Raw genomic sequence first — 14,583 nt, 5'->3', positions numbered from 1 at the left:
TCAACCTGGTTGGACATCAAATATTTCATCTGGAATCATGAATATTACAATTAAAAACAAAGAACTTCTGAAAATTACCTAGCACTATATGAACACCAAGGATGAACCAATAAAGTAAAAATACATACCATCAAGGACATAAGCGCTTAAGAGAAATGAAAAGCAAATAAAAATTTTCAAGTAAAAGTTAGGATTTTAAAATTTTGTGGATATTGATATATTTACTGGAAAGTCTTCCTTTATACTTCTATTACTTAAGAACAGTAGAAGAAAATGAGGTTACCTTTCCTTAGAAACTGAAGTTTTCTTAAATCTTCGGATGGTAACTGAGACTTCTTGAAGTAAGTCACAACCCCGGAGGTTTTCAGATTTACGGGTGCCACTTGTATTTTCATTTTTAACATTAGAGGATTTTTCCTGAACATGTGAAAGTAAGTAATTGAATGAACAAATGAAACAAAAAGTTATTTACCATTAAAGTTTATAAATAAAAGAATATAACAACTATGACTACCAAAACATAAATCTCAAACTAAAATGATAGCTTTTACCCTCATATTCAGTAAATGACTAATTTACTCCACTGTTATAAAATTGTTATAAAATTATAGTGGAAGAGACATAGTCACTGCTTAAAGGCAATAGCCCAGTGAATAAAGATTATCAAGCCGAAGTCTTGAGTCTCAGTCCCAGCTACTGGTCTGTGAGCTAAGCCAGCTCCCCAGTCTCTAACATTCCCTCACTTAAAATATGAAAAAACGGAGGTAACAGCACCTGCTCTGCCTACCCCAGAGTTATTTCAGGGCTTAAATCAGATAAAGTACACAGAAGTTCTTGAAAAATTGGAAGACCTATACAAATATAAGATGGCTGGTGTTACTGATATTTCTATTGTTGCTTATGGATAATGATGATAGAGAAGCAAAATCTCTAGTGCTCAAGAAAGTCCAAGATCAAACAAGTACGAAGAAACTGCATGATATACAGCTAGTTGTAGAAAATGAACATGAATTTTATGATATACCTCTGAAATCAATTCTCAACTTACTTCTCTTTCTGCAGCTTCCCAAATGTTTACAAAAAAAGTGGTGTGTTACCAGTAAAGGGCACAGAAACGAATTCTTACCCACAAGGAAATAAGCATTATGGTCAAAAATAATTATTAAGGCAAGTGCCTGCTAACAATTACTCCCCAATGAATATACTTTATAAAAGAAAGACAGCTTAAAGTTAATGTAAATATTTTCTCCTTCATTATATGTTTTTAACTTGCTGCAGAGAAAAACTATAAACAAACCAAGTTATCTATTAAAACAAATCAATTATGGGCCATGCTACTTCCAAGAGTGTATCAAATCTCAACTATAACGTTTAAAACAGCATGTAACAGTTTACAAATTCTGTAAAGTGATTATCCTTCAATTAAAAAATAAGTAAATAAATAAAACCAGCATGTTACAGTTTAAAATGATAATGTTTCATACCTTGCCTGCTGCAACTTTTGCCAAGAGTGAAGCAAGTGAATATCCCTTGTTACTCTGGTGTTTTAGGGATGGAAGTCTTACTACAGGACGTATACCACCATTACAGATCTCATCCGTTCCTCTTTCATTCACTGCCTTGACATGGATCAAAAAGGAACGATATTTTCCTCCTGCCATACCTAGAGGAGTGGTGCAGAATGGGATAAATAATTCAATCACCAAAATGCAAAACTGCTTTTTGTGTTCATAGAGCAAGCTAAGTAATTAACTCCACAGAAAGAAAAATACACTTGGCCAGGATTTTCAAATTATACTGCTTGCATATAATATGGCTAAATAACCTTCATGTATATTGGCAGCAAATGAACAAAAAGCACAGCAGTTATATGAACAGCATAATATAGAAAGTTTTGACACCTGGCATGTTTTATCCCAAAGAAGTTATTCATTTCAACCACAGAAATTTTGTGAACTATAGAAAAAACAGAAAACACTGTCTGTCACTGAAGCACCGCCCAAAATAATGATCTATCATTATGTGTAACCATCCAGTCCTTTTATGCATGTACGCACACACATACACACGTGCATGCATACACACATAGCATTATAGTATTACACACTTAAAAAAGCACAGGCTTTGGAGCTACTATCTGGGTCAGATAATGGTTCTGCCATTTTATTAGCCATGTGACAAATTAAACTCTCCATGGTCCAGTTTCTTCAAAAGTGAGTAAAAATAATAATAGTACCTACCTCAAAGGTAATTAAAACACTTATAACTGCATGGCAAAAGGAAGCACTCAATAAATATTAGTTATTATCACTGGTTTATGTTTTATGTATTTTAACTAAGTTGAAATCATACCATACAATATATATGTGAAATTAGTTGCAAAAATACCCTCAAACATACCCATGAGCAACCCATAAGCTGCTGCCTAAGCAGGTATGAAATCCTTCTGTGATTACAAAAGCTACTTCTGTTGTTTGCCGCTGACCTGCCTGACTACTGTTTGGCACTGCACTGTTGTATTCTTCTTACTGCTGCACTAGTCTAGGTTCTAAAATGTCTTAAGACCCTCCTTTTCAGTTTTCTTTTTCTACATGTCTTTGGCCCACATCATCCTTTTACACATACACAAAAATTTAGCAATCTTTTTCTCCAGTTCAAAGTTCAAGGAATTTGAAGAGAAGAATAGTCACTTCTACTAAATTCTAGGAAAACTAACACCTTTCCATTATTGAGACTTTTGAAACACATATTATATAATCTATCCCCAATTTTGTCAATCTCATGGACAGAGGAGCCTGGTGGGCTACAGTCCATGGGGTCACAAAGAGTCGGATGCGACTGAGCAACTCACACACACATACACAATTTTGTCAAAGCCAACATTTTAATTTTCATATAAGATTTTAAGTTTCACATTCTCATTTAACACAACTAACTTACACTTCCAGCAATATGAGAGATGTTATTATACAGTTATTACACAGTTTTGCTCTCCACTATAACCTAGTATGTAACCTAACAAATCACAGGGTCTCATAAACTTAATTGAATGAAATGAAAAAGATGTAGTCAAGGAGTACAATCAAGCTTGTGTACATACTGCGCCTGTAACTAAAGGGAAGTGTGTGAATGGGGACAAACATTATAAAGGGAATGCAGACAAATTAAAACAGTTGTTATTTAGGTGGTCTGATATTTTCTTGGTTTATAGAAGGATCTCCACAGCCTTCTCACCTCCAAGTTTACTTTAATGATCGAGGTGTCTCACTTGGATTTTTTAATTCACCCGTGAGATATAAAGGTGACATAAATGTCTTACTACTGTAATATCTAATATCTTATAGACATAAGATATAAAATATACATTGTAACTTGTGTTTTAGACACATCATTATATCTAATACTTTCAAAACTCCTCTATAAAAAACCCTTAAGAAAAGATATTATAACAACATACAACAAACACCCTGAAAACACAGGACTAAACTGATGGAAAAGGCAAACATGCCATAACATAATGTTTGGTTATTTGGAAGAATTCTGTATAACATGCTAAATCATACTACATTCATATTCTTTGTGCTTTTTCAAAAAGCACTGAGACCCTCAAGACACAGAACATAGATCTTAGAGTTTCACATAACAATAGTCACATATGATAGGAAATTACCTCAGCTACCATGAAACTGATGGAATCATTCAAGAAAAGTCCCCCCAAAAAAGGTATCTTATTTTTCTGAAATCAGGTTATTTTTTTAAAAATCTACTTTTACAACTGTGGGACTATTTATTCTGCTTTTGTAAAACATGTTACTTCACCTTTAACCAGTTTGGGACTTGTTAACGTCAACATCCCAGCATGCCCCGACAGATCAAGGCCACTAGCAAGCCATACTGGCCCACAGAGAATGTCTTCTTTATGATCTTCTAAAAACGGACATAATCTAAGACCTAAAAAGAAAAATACACATTTTTCTTTTAAATTAGTGTGTTATTTAAAATGTAGTAGTTAATAAGCAAATATCCATCCCATTTACACATAACAGCACCACACAAAATTCCATACTTAGAATGTGTTCAAATAAAATTTGCTATCATGCTAAGGAACTATAATCATTATCTGATATATTATGCTGTTTTTCATTCCCATATTATCTACATTCACCTTGATTTTCAACAACAACAAAAAAAATTATAAAACCACGACATGATCTCAAATCTCAAGATATTAAAAAACAAAAACGCAAGCATTAGCACAGCTGTGTTCACTAAGATGAGCTGAAAATTAAAGCGTATTGCCGAAGCAGAATTATAGGTTATTTTTAATTGTGTTCTTAAAACCATGTTTTTGCAAGCCATAAAGAAATCTTTGCCCAGTAGGATACATTTGGATCACTACTCCTTTTACTGTCATGGACAACAGCTCTGTAATTTAACTCACACTGTGATTCCTCTACATCCATGTGCTGCATTTCTTCATTCAAATCAACCAGGGACGGTTTCCCATTTTGTTCCACTTCAATGTTAAGAGCTGGAGACAAAGGAAAGGTGATCTGCCTATCTACTGCTGTTTCTAGAGGATAAAAATATTAGTAAACTTAATGTTGCTTAACATCAATGATCTATGTGCCTAAAATTCTAAAATTCTCCATTAAATTGGGAACTACAGTGATTTTTAAAATGGTTTTTAGAGGAGGAAGAAAATTAGATTCAAGTGTTTTATACTCTCTTCTCTCTTTTAAAGGTGGTAAAATATTCACCTGAAGAAATAATCTGCTAGCCACTAAACCAAGAATTCTTACCCTAGGCTATATAGTACACCACCTGCAGAGTTTTAAAAATATCAGTACCTAAGTCCTACACCAATTAAATCTGAATCTGTCATGATTCAAAATTATACACACACACACAAACACACACATATATACACACAAACACATATATATACACAAACACATACATACATATTTATAAAATAGGAAATTATTCAGGTTTCAATGTTTTTATCCCTGGTGTGAAATAGACTTTTACTCTGAAATTATCTCTAGCCTTTTAAATTAACCTATTAAGATGAAAACACTGAGAAATAACGTCTAGTTCCAAATATGTCAAGTATGTATAATCTATTTTAATAACTCAATATATCAAGTTCTGAGCTAGTAAGAAAGATAAATAAAGATGAATATATTTCTGGCATTACGTTCTGAATTTTACTAATAACCTTAAAAGAATATATGCATTCCATAACAAAGTTCTTTTTACAAACAAGTCTTCTCACAAAGAGAAATGAATAAGTCCAGTAATGCTACAAGTGAAACTAACTCACAAAGGAACTAACTGCCTAAAATCATAATTAAATTACTCAAGTTTATGCAATTCTGAACAACAGAGTTACTGAAAAGTTCTTCAGTGTTCTCTGGATAAACTTCTCTAAATAGAACCACAAAAAGCAGAGAAGAGCACAGGGGTGTGGGAGCAAGAAGGGATGTCAAAACTAGACAGCCAAATTGAAAATTAGTCTTTTTAAGAAACCAAAATCTTCACATTTTGATCCATTCTTACCATTGACTTTCCCTAAGCCTGGAGCTTTATTTTTCAGCAGTGTCACTTGTATCTGTGGAATATTGGTGATGTTTGAGTTCAAAACAAATTTGAAGTCCACATGTCCAACCATACAAGCTTTAGGCAAAACCAATTCAAATACATGTTCATCCCAGCTGTTGCTGTCAAATAAGGGAGAAAATGATAGAGTGAAATCTTTCTTTAGCTGTAACCATCTTATTACTTATATTACCTTTCTCTGATGTGCCAACAAAACCGAATGCTTCTCAATGGGATTAGGGGAGAAGACAAGCAGTTCTACTGAGAACCATACCTGCCTTGGGCACTGTACACTCCAAAAAGCCCTTGTTCCTCTAAGTGTGAACTACTGTGCATCAGAATTATGTGCAGACTTATGGGCCCACCCTGATTCTAAGAGTGGGGTCACAGAAATTTAATTTTAAAGTAAGAACATTTTGTATTTCTTATACATGTCCATCCTCTGATTTTAAATTCTGTATATGTGCTGAAAAGTAAAACTCCTCCACTAAATTTCAGATTCAAATCCAAATGCCTACTAGGTATCTCAAACTTAACATAAATAACCCAAAACTACTTGGTAACCAACTCTAAAAGCTGTAAAAAGAAATTCCATTTTTTAATGAGCTCAGTCCAAAACTTTAGTCATCCTTAACAATTCTCACTCACACCAGACACTCAGTACATCAGCATATACGATTCCTTCTACCTCCAAGCTGTATCTGTTCACTATTCTCACTGCCTCTGTCAATTATCATCATGGTCCAATTCACCATCACCACCACCATGATTATCTGAATTACCACAACAGCGTTCAAGTTAGAATTCTTGCTCCTGCCTCTTCCCTCTAGTACACACACCACAACCACTCATATACTATCAACACAGCAGTCGGTATATCCTTTTAATACATAAATTATATCGCATCACTCCTATATTCAAAACTAACACCTTCCCATCTCACTCAATGTAAAAGTCTCACTGTAGCCTATAAAGACATTCATGATCTAGCTACAAACTATTTCCTTTGATCTTACTTCCTATCACTCTCCTCCATGTTCACTGCACTTAACCAGTAGCCTCCATGCTCCTCCTAAAATTCATAACATATACTCCTCAGGATCTCTGTAGTTTCTATTGTCTCCAAATTAATGTCCTCATGGAAGCCTTTCTGAGACCCCTTATATAAAAATATCACACACATTTTCTCTCACACAGAGAGGCACACCCAACAACTCTATTGCCATTCTGTTTTAATGTGTTTCAAAGCTTTTATTACTATATGACATAGTAGATAGCTGTCTTAACAGCCTGTCTATCACCACTAGAATGTAAATTTCCTAAGAGCCATTTTACTAGTACCTTCCACAGTACCTGCACAACTGGGAGATTGGGATTAACATGCACACACTACTGTATAACTATATACCACAGGGAACTCTACTCAATACTCTGTAATGTCCTATATGGGAAAAGAATCTTAAAAAAGAGCGGGTATATTTATAACTGATTCACTCTGCTGCACAGCTGAAACAACACAACACTGTAACCCAACTACACTTCAATAGAAAAAAAAAATTTTTTAAGGGAACCCATATTAACAACAACAAAAAAAGAAGTACCTATAGAAAACAAACATTTAAATATTTAGTCACACAATCTACATGTCTATTTAACAAACTAACTGGAAGGATGGATTACTCTCAGCATTTTATCCTACAACTAAGAATAAGCATACAGGAATTTCTAGGCTTCCTCGATGGTTCAGTGGTAAAGCAGGAGGCTCTGGTTCCATTCCTAATCAACGAAGATCCCACCAGGCCATGGAGCAACTAAATCCATGCATCAAAACTATTGAACCTGTAACCTAAAGTTTGGGAATCACAATTACTGAGACCATGTACCACAACTACAGATGCCCACACACCCTCAAGTCCATACACCACAACAAGAAAAGCCATCGCAATGAGAAGCCTGCACACTGCAAATACAGAGTAGCCCCTACCGGCAACTAGAAAGTCCACGCAGCAACGAAGACCCAGCACAGCCAAAAATAAATATTTTTTTAAAAAAAGAATGGCGGATTCATGTTGATGTATGGCAAAACCAATACAGTATTGTAAAGTAAAATAAATAAATAAATAAATAGAATAAAAAATAAAAATAAAAAAAGAATATAGGAATTTCTAAAACCAAGGTGACAAATAAAACTGTTAATATGCAAAAGTTAACAGAAACAGTAACATATAATCATAATTCTATGTTGTCACTATAAGATGAACTTAAGTTCTAAAACTAAGCCGAATGTGTTACCTGTCAGTCTGTAGTTTCCAAGTTCTAGTATGCTGAGCAGCATCCCCATGGTGCTGCTGATGCAGATGCTGAGGATGCCTCCTTTGCTGCTGTTCTTGTTGCACCTCCACCCAGCATGGCGGAACAGTAGCTGAAAACCGTGGAGTCAAAGTTTCAAAGCGGGTTAGCTCCACTAGAGATGTCAAGATGTCAACGGTGAATGGCTGGTCCACCAATAAATCAACTCCTTAATAACAATGAATGCAGAGTTTGAAATTGGTTTTACAAGAAAGAAATTTTAATCCATGTTTTTGTCTAGTCAATCACAACATTTCCCAAATAGCCTAAGTTAATACTATAGGCTAAAGTAACTAGCACTCAGTCCATACAGACATAAGAAAAATCCACCTCAAATATTTTAAATTATAGAAAGGGAACTCATTATTGGAGAAACCCAAGATCAACCTGAGAAGGGCCCTGACTGAGATTTAAGGAGCTCCAGATTGACAAGGGCAACAAAAGGACTGGTGCTGAAGTGTAAGTCCTGACTGACATCAATCATTAACTTTTACACTTTGTTATTTACAAAACAAAATGTTAAACATCTGCAAGCACACAATACCTGCTCTTTTTTACTCTATTAAAAAATAATTTTTAAAAAAACCAAAGCTATACTGATGGCAAAAAAACACAAACCAAAAACTCAAAGCAGTATTTTTTCCACTTCTAGGGTACTTGAGAATACCATGTATACACACCAGTATTGTAAGAGTAACAACCTGATTCAGAGAGATAAGTTTGCTTTTACAAATATATGTATTCACATTTTTGAAAAGGCTAACATACAACAAAGCTGAAAAACTTGTTTCAATTAACAACCACAAAAAAAATTTAAAGACTAAAATATGAAATCTGATAAATTTAGAATAGTTTCACAAAGAAAGTTTACATTTAGTTCTATAAAATTACTATAAGTGTACTTCAAACTATGTTTTTCCTCAAAGCTTCAGTCCAACTCAGTTCAGTTCAGTGGCTCTGTCATGTCCGACTCTTTGCGACCCCACAGACTGCAGCTCACCAGGCCTCCCTGTCCATCACCAACTCCCAGAGTTTACTCAAACTCATGTCCATTGAGTTGGTGATGCCATCCAACCACCTCATTCTCTGTCATCCCCTTCTCCTCCTGCCCTCAATCTTTCCCAGCATCAGTGTCTTTTCAAGTGAGTCAGCTCTTCACATCAGGTGGCCAAAGTACTGGAGTTTCAGCTTCAACATCAGTCCTTCTAATGAATATTCAGGACTGATATCCTTTAGGATAGACTGGTTGGATCTCCTTGCAGTCCAAGGGACTCTCAAGAGTCTTCTCCAACATCACAGTTCAAAAACAAAGGGCTTTTTAAAAAGCCCTCAAAGCTTAGGGCTTTTAAAAATATGATTGAAATTATTAATATTGTTTGCAAACATTTAACAGCATATCAATGCTCCTTTACATTATTTACATGTTTATAACCTAATTCATCTTTACTAAAGAGTACTTTATGGACTTTATATGAAAATTATTATACCAATATCCCATAAAATACGAAAACATCCAATATGTTAGCTTTTTAAACAAACTTGTATAGTCAATCAAGACAAGTAAGTCCAATTATACATAGCAAGAGACATGAGTCACTTTATCTCAACAGAGGATAATCTTGCCTCCCAAGGGCCATATGGATGGAGGCAATTGTGTCTACTACTGGAATCGAGTAGGTAGAAGCTACATATACAGCTAATACAGCACTAGACAGGCCTCCCGCCACGAAGAATTATCTAGTCCGAAATGTCAATAGTGCTGAGAATGAGAAATCCTGAAATAAGGTAGTGAAGATTGCTACATATTACACAAGTAATCACTAAAATTAAGATTTATTATACCAGTAATCACTCAAAGTTTGCCTTTAGTGCAAAGAAGAATGATCAAATACCTAAATGTACAAATTCAAAAAGAAGAAATAAAAATTTTATGTGTCATTTCTGTTTGGAATACATTTGAGTTTAAACCCATTTTTCATTAAAGATTCATTAAAGTTCTTTTAAATGCTAGGTTTCTTTTAATAGTTAGGTTGGGGAATAAAGTGTGGTAAGTGCCAAGGATAAAATGTATCAGCACTTGGAAGTACAAAAGGACCATGGTATAGGGCAAGGGCAGGGAAAGCGAGCTTAGTAACAAATGAAGAGCATGAAACGGAATACACTTTAGAAATCTCAGAACGTTTCCAATAACTGGAGGTTGAGCAGAAGACCAGTTATTAGTCCACAGAGCAAGTAAAGATTTTTAAGCAGGAGTAACAATGCTGACATAACATCTTTTGAAAAACAAGTTCAAGGGGCAGTATAGAAGGTGGATGGGAGAAAAGGCAAGCAAACAAAACCAAACCTATCTAAAAGTTCACAATGGGGTGATGAGGGTCTGAAAATATCACCCTAAGGAAAGGATATTTTTTCAGCATTTTATTCCAGAAGCAATTAATATTAGCCATTCCAATCACTTTACACTTACTTGGTGAATTCTTCACTCTTTCATATTGTTTTGTTTCATCCTAACTAGACTAAGAGCTTCTTAAACAACCAAAATCATGTTGTTAGCTCTTAGGTGACTTTACCAAAACTCACCAACTTACCACAGATTGAGAACCATTTCTTATTTTAATGTTTACAACATTTTCCAACTATTGAAAACAGAGTGATAAATAATATACAAAAACAAGTCTGATAAAAGAATATCAACAAGCAAATGAACTCTCAAAGTAACCAAGAATTGACTACAAAAAATGAAATAATGTTTTAGATTATAAAAGAGTGATTCAGAACTTTGAACATCACAAGAATTTGCATTTTTTATAATCATTTTTAAAAGTTAATATCATACCTGAAATGCCAGGACTTGAAGGATTTGATAAAGGTTTGGAACCTTCTGAAGACGGTTCTATTCCTTTAGAAAGAGATCCATCCACTAGTATGTCAGCTTCATCAATATCATCACAGGTTCCTCCAATTTGGAGAAAATGAAGCTCACCACCTACAGTATAGTAAAATTTCATCAACACAGGTATATGAAAAATAGGTAAACAGACAAGTGCTTGCTACTTAGTTAAGAAACTTAATTTATTCTAACACCACTTAAAAGGCAGAAAAAGAGAGCTACTAAAGTGATATATCTCCAACAACTTAGGAATCAAATTGTCAAGGAATTACAATTTCATATGTGAAAATAGTTATTTATGTAGTACTTACATGTGTAAGACATTATTTTAAATGCTTAATTCATTTAGTCTTCACAAATAACCTTAAGTAGGGGGTATTATTGTGGCCACTCTACAGATGAGAAAACTGATGCACTAGCTATACCAGAATGCACATCCCACTCTTTTAATCACAGCAGTAGCAAAACTAAACAACAATTCTTCCTAATTTTTTGAAGCATTCACAATAAAATGAAACCAAATCAAATTTCTATTTTTCATATTTCTACTCCAGAAAAAAAAGGAAAGTGAGCTTAACAAAATATTTAAGAAATAAACATAAGTAAATAAAATAATTGGAGATTTACTTCCAGCATGACAAAACAAGATAAATCTTACTCTTAAAAGCAATTATAAGATTGAACAAAACTGTCATTTAAACAGAGTGAGTCAAATGATGAAAACCAGATTTGCTACTAATATCACAGGGACTCAGTGATTTGGAAAGCTTGTCTGCCTAAGGTGACTCAACGGTGAAAAGAAACCCATCAACTTTGCTATCTGAAGCCAGCATTCTGTGTGGGGCAAGCAAAACAACAGAACTAACCAGGGATTTAAAAGAGTTACAAAAAGTGAAACACAGGGGGCTTGGTAAACATCTCAAATATTCCACACTGATCAGAGGTTGCACATAGGTGCCACGAAGACCAGAGGGGGCCCAAGTCATCAACACATTCCCTGTCTACTAAGCCCCAATGCTTATGCAGAAAAGACCTGAAAGGGCACAAGAGAAAATAAAAATAAAGAAAACAAAAGCCAGGGCACACTTGAACACAACCTTGCCAATGAAGGTATCTGGTCACAACCAATTATCAAAATCTTTAGCTGAACAATAAACTATGTGGACAGACAGGTAACAAATAAGAAACAAGTCTTAAAAATAAAAACCAGTGGAGAAAACAATGAAAGAGACATCAGTGGCTGCAAAAGAAACAGACTTCACAGATTTAGTCCAGGTGGGCTACCAAACAATCACATAACAACAATTTCCAAATGGGGGTTAAATCAGAATTCAGCGGTTCTACTACGTTATTTAAAATGTCCAGTATTAAACTGAAAATTATGAAACAGTGACCCATGTTCAAGAAAAACAAAAGCAATGAGAAATATCTCTGAGCACCCAGATTTCGATTTAGCAGACAAATACTTCAAAGAAGCTGTTGTAAATATTTTAAATAATAAAAGGATATCAGGTATAGAGAATTCAAAAAATGAATGGTAAAAATGAATCAACAAATCATCTCAACAAATTAGCAGAAATTATTTTAAAAGAACAAAAGGCAATTCTTAGAATTGAAAAGTAACTAAAATGAAAAGTTTGCTAGAGACTCAATGCAGATTTGAGATGACAGAAGGAATCAGTGAAATAAAAACAGATCAACAGTTGCACGTTACATATGAAAATTGTTAAGAGTAAATCCTCATCAAAAAATAACAACAGATCAAAAAGAAGTTAACAACAGAATGATATGTGCAGGAACAATCAATAATTTTACACACAGCGTCATTCTTCAAAAATGAATATGAAATAGAAACATTTCCAAATAAACAAAGACTGAGTTTTCTGCTAGCAGACCAGCCTTACCATAAGTACTAACGAAAGTCTATCCATATGAGATGAAGGCAACACAAAATTCACAAGAAAAAAACAAAATGCCAAAAGAAGGTGAACATATTTTTTCCTCATTTAACTTTTTTAAAAGATAAAGACCATATAAAATAACATTTTTTGGTTGGATTTATAACTCATCTAAATGTAATATATAAGACAACAGTAGCACAAAGCTGGGAGAGAGAAAAATCAGAGCAAAGTTTCTATATTTTACTAGATTTAAGCTAGCATTACTCTGAAGTAGACTGTGATAATCCAATAAGAAGATCATTTCAAGAAAAGGTATTAAAAAACAGAATCAACATAAGCACCAGTGACATCACACCAAAGGACAGAATAGGAAGTAATTGGTAGGAAGCTCTAGAGGTCAGTAGTACCATCAATGCAACTACGGAACTAGAAAGAATGAATGGAGGACTTCCCTGGGGTCCAGTGGTTAAGACTCTGTACTTCCACTGCAGGGAGCATGGGTTCAACCCCTGATTGGGGAACTAAGATCCCACATCCCACATGCTGTGCAAAAGAAGTTAATTTATAGCATTAATTGTAGGTTTTAATCAACAGGCTCAATGTTTCTCCATGAGAAAACTTTTATGTGATTTGAATATACTTACAAGATAGTGTCAAATCCATTTGATTTACAGTTTACAGTGCTTTTAAAACTCTACTTTATGGATTGTTATTCGAACATTTTAAAACAACTTTTTTGTCCTCTTTATTGCTATTAGTCTCATCTTTTCAAATGCATCTTGATCAATTAATCCTTAAGCAACTGGGGAATAATTTTCAAAGCAATTAACTTCCCATGTTTTCTCTTGTCCTCAATTCACCTAAATTCCATCATAATCGTGATCACTTCCTTACTGTCATTGTCTAAACTCCACGAGAACACTGATCTATTTTATAACTTAAATGTTATTTCTCCTCTGAATCGCCAAAACCGTATCTCATCAAAAATTCAAATCATTAAACTTTGATTGCACTTGTGAAAACTACTAGTATCTTATGACTACATGCCCTGGCAACAGGTCACTCAGATTCCAAAACGACTTCCATTTCGAATGGCCTACAGCAAGCTAAACAGTTTTCATTTTTTTTAATCTTTCAGATGAAAATATACCAAAAAGTTCAAAGTATAAAATTTCAATAAAAGCAGGGTCTCCTACTTTTATTATATTCTGGCAATTTAATGTAGTTTAAGCACACCTGGACAGGTCTGAACACTAACTCTGTCATTTATTAGCTCTGTGACTTAGGCAAGTTAAATTACTTAACCTCTCTCTCCCTTGGTTTCTTTTTATTTTTTTTTTTAGAGATAACTAAAATGAAGACAAAACTAGCACATACCTCATAAAGTCAGTGTGATGACTGAAATTAACAAAGCTAAAACTCTCACAGAAATGAACTGGCATATACATGATTAAACTCAAATTATCCTTGATACCACATAGTATTTTAATGATTTTTCTGAAAGTTTCATTATTCTAAAGCTATTTTAGACTATTCCTTTTTAAAAAATAGTTAGATGTTGATGTTATTTGGCTTTTTCCCCCATGTTATTTCACTAAATGTGTTTCAAAGAAAGCAATCCACATCACCACATCCACCATTATCCTTCTTAGCCAAACTCTTGAAATCTTTTTAAAGAGAGGAAAAATTCAGATTAATTCCTACCAGAACCACGAATGAGATGCATTACTCTTCCCAATCCCAATTTTTCTGCCAAGCACTGGTTATAGTCACTGAGACTTCAAGCATCTCCTGGTCCTAAATTCCTACTAAACAATCAATAGGACTATTCACTTTGCCTGA

The 14,583-nt window shown here is 34.2% G+C and overlaps 1 protein-coding gene across 1 annotated transcript in view; it reads right to left on the bottom strand.

The window, feature by feature from the left end:
* Positions 1-14,583, bottom strand: part of BIRC6 (baculoviral IAP repeat containing 6) — a 209,564-nt gene that overhangs the window by 140,678 nt on the left and 54,303 nt on the right. The window contains exons 11-17 of the mRNA XM_052649517.1: positions 10,787-10,936; positions 7,894-8,119; positions 5,563-5,723; positions 4,442-4,573; positions 3,820-3,951; positions 1,485-1,663; positions 284-417 (exon numbers count right to left, since the gene is read on the bottom strand). Of these exons, the coding sequence (XP_052505477.1) occupies positions 284-417; positions 1,485-1,663; positions 3,820-3,951; positions 4,442-4,573; positions 5,563-5,723; positions 7,894-8,119; positions 10,787-10,936 (1,114 nt within the window). The remainder of the gene's footprint in view (positions 1-283; positions 418-1,484; positions 1,664-3,819; positions 3,952-4,441; positions 4,574-5,562; positions 5,724-7,893; positions 8,120-10,786; positions 10,937-14,583) is intronic.

This window comes from Budorcas taxicolor, chromosome 11 (genome assembly GCF_023091745.1).
Source record: "Budorcas taxicolor isolate Tak-1 chromosome 11, Takin1.1, whole genome shotgun sequence".
Taxonomy (NCBI): domain Eukaryota; kingdom Metazoa; phylum Chordata; class Mammalia; order Artiodactyla; family Bovidae; genus Budorcas; species Budorcas taxicolor.
The sequence above is the reverse complement of the archived record's forward strand: the minus strand, read 5'-3'. Positions and strand labels throughout refer to the sequence as shown.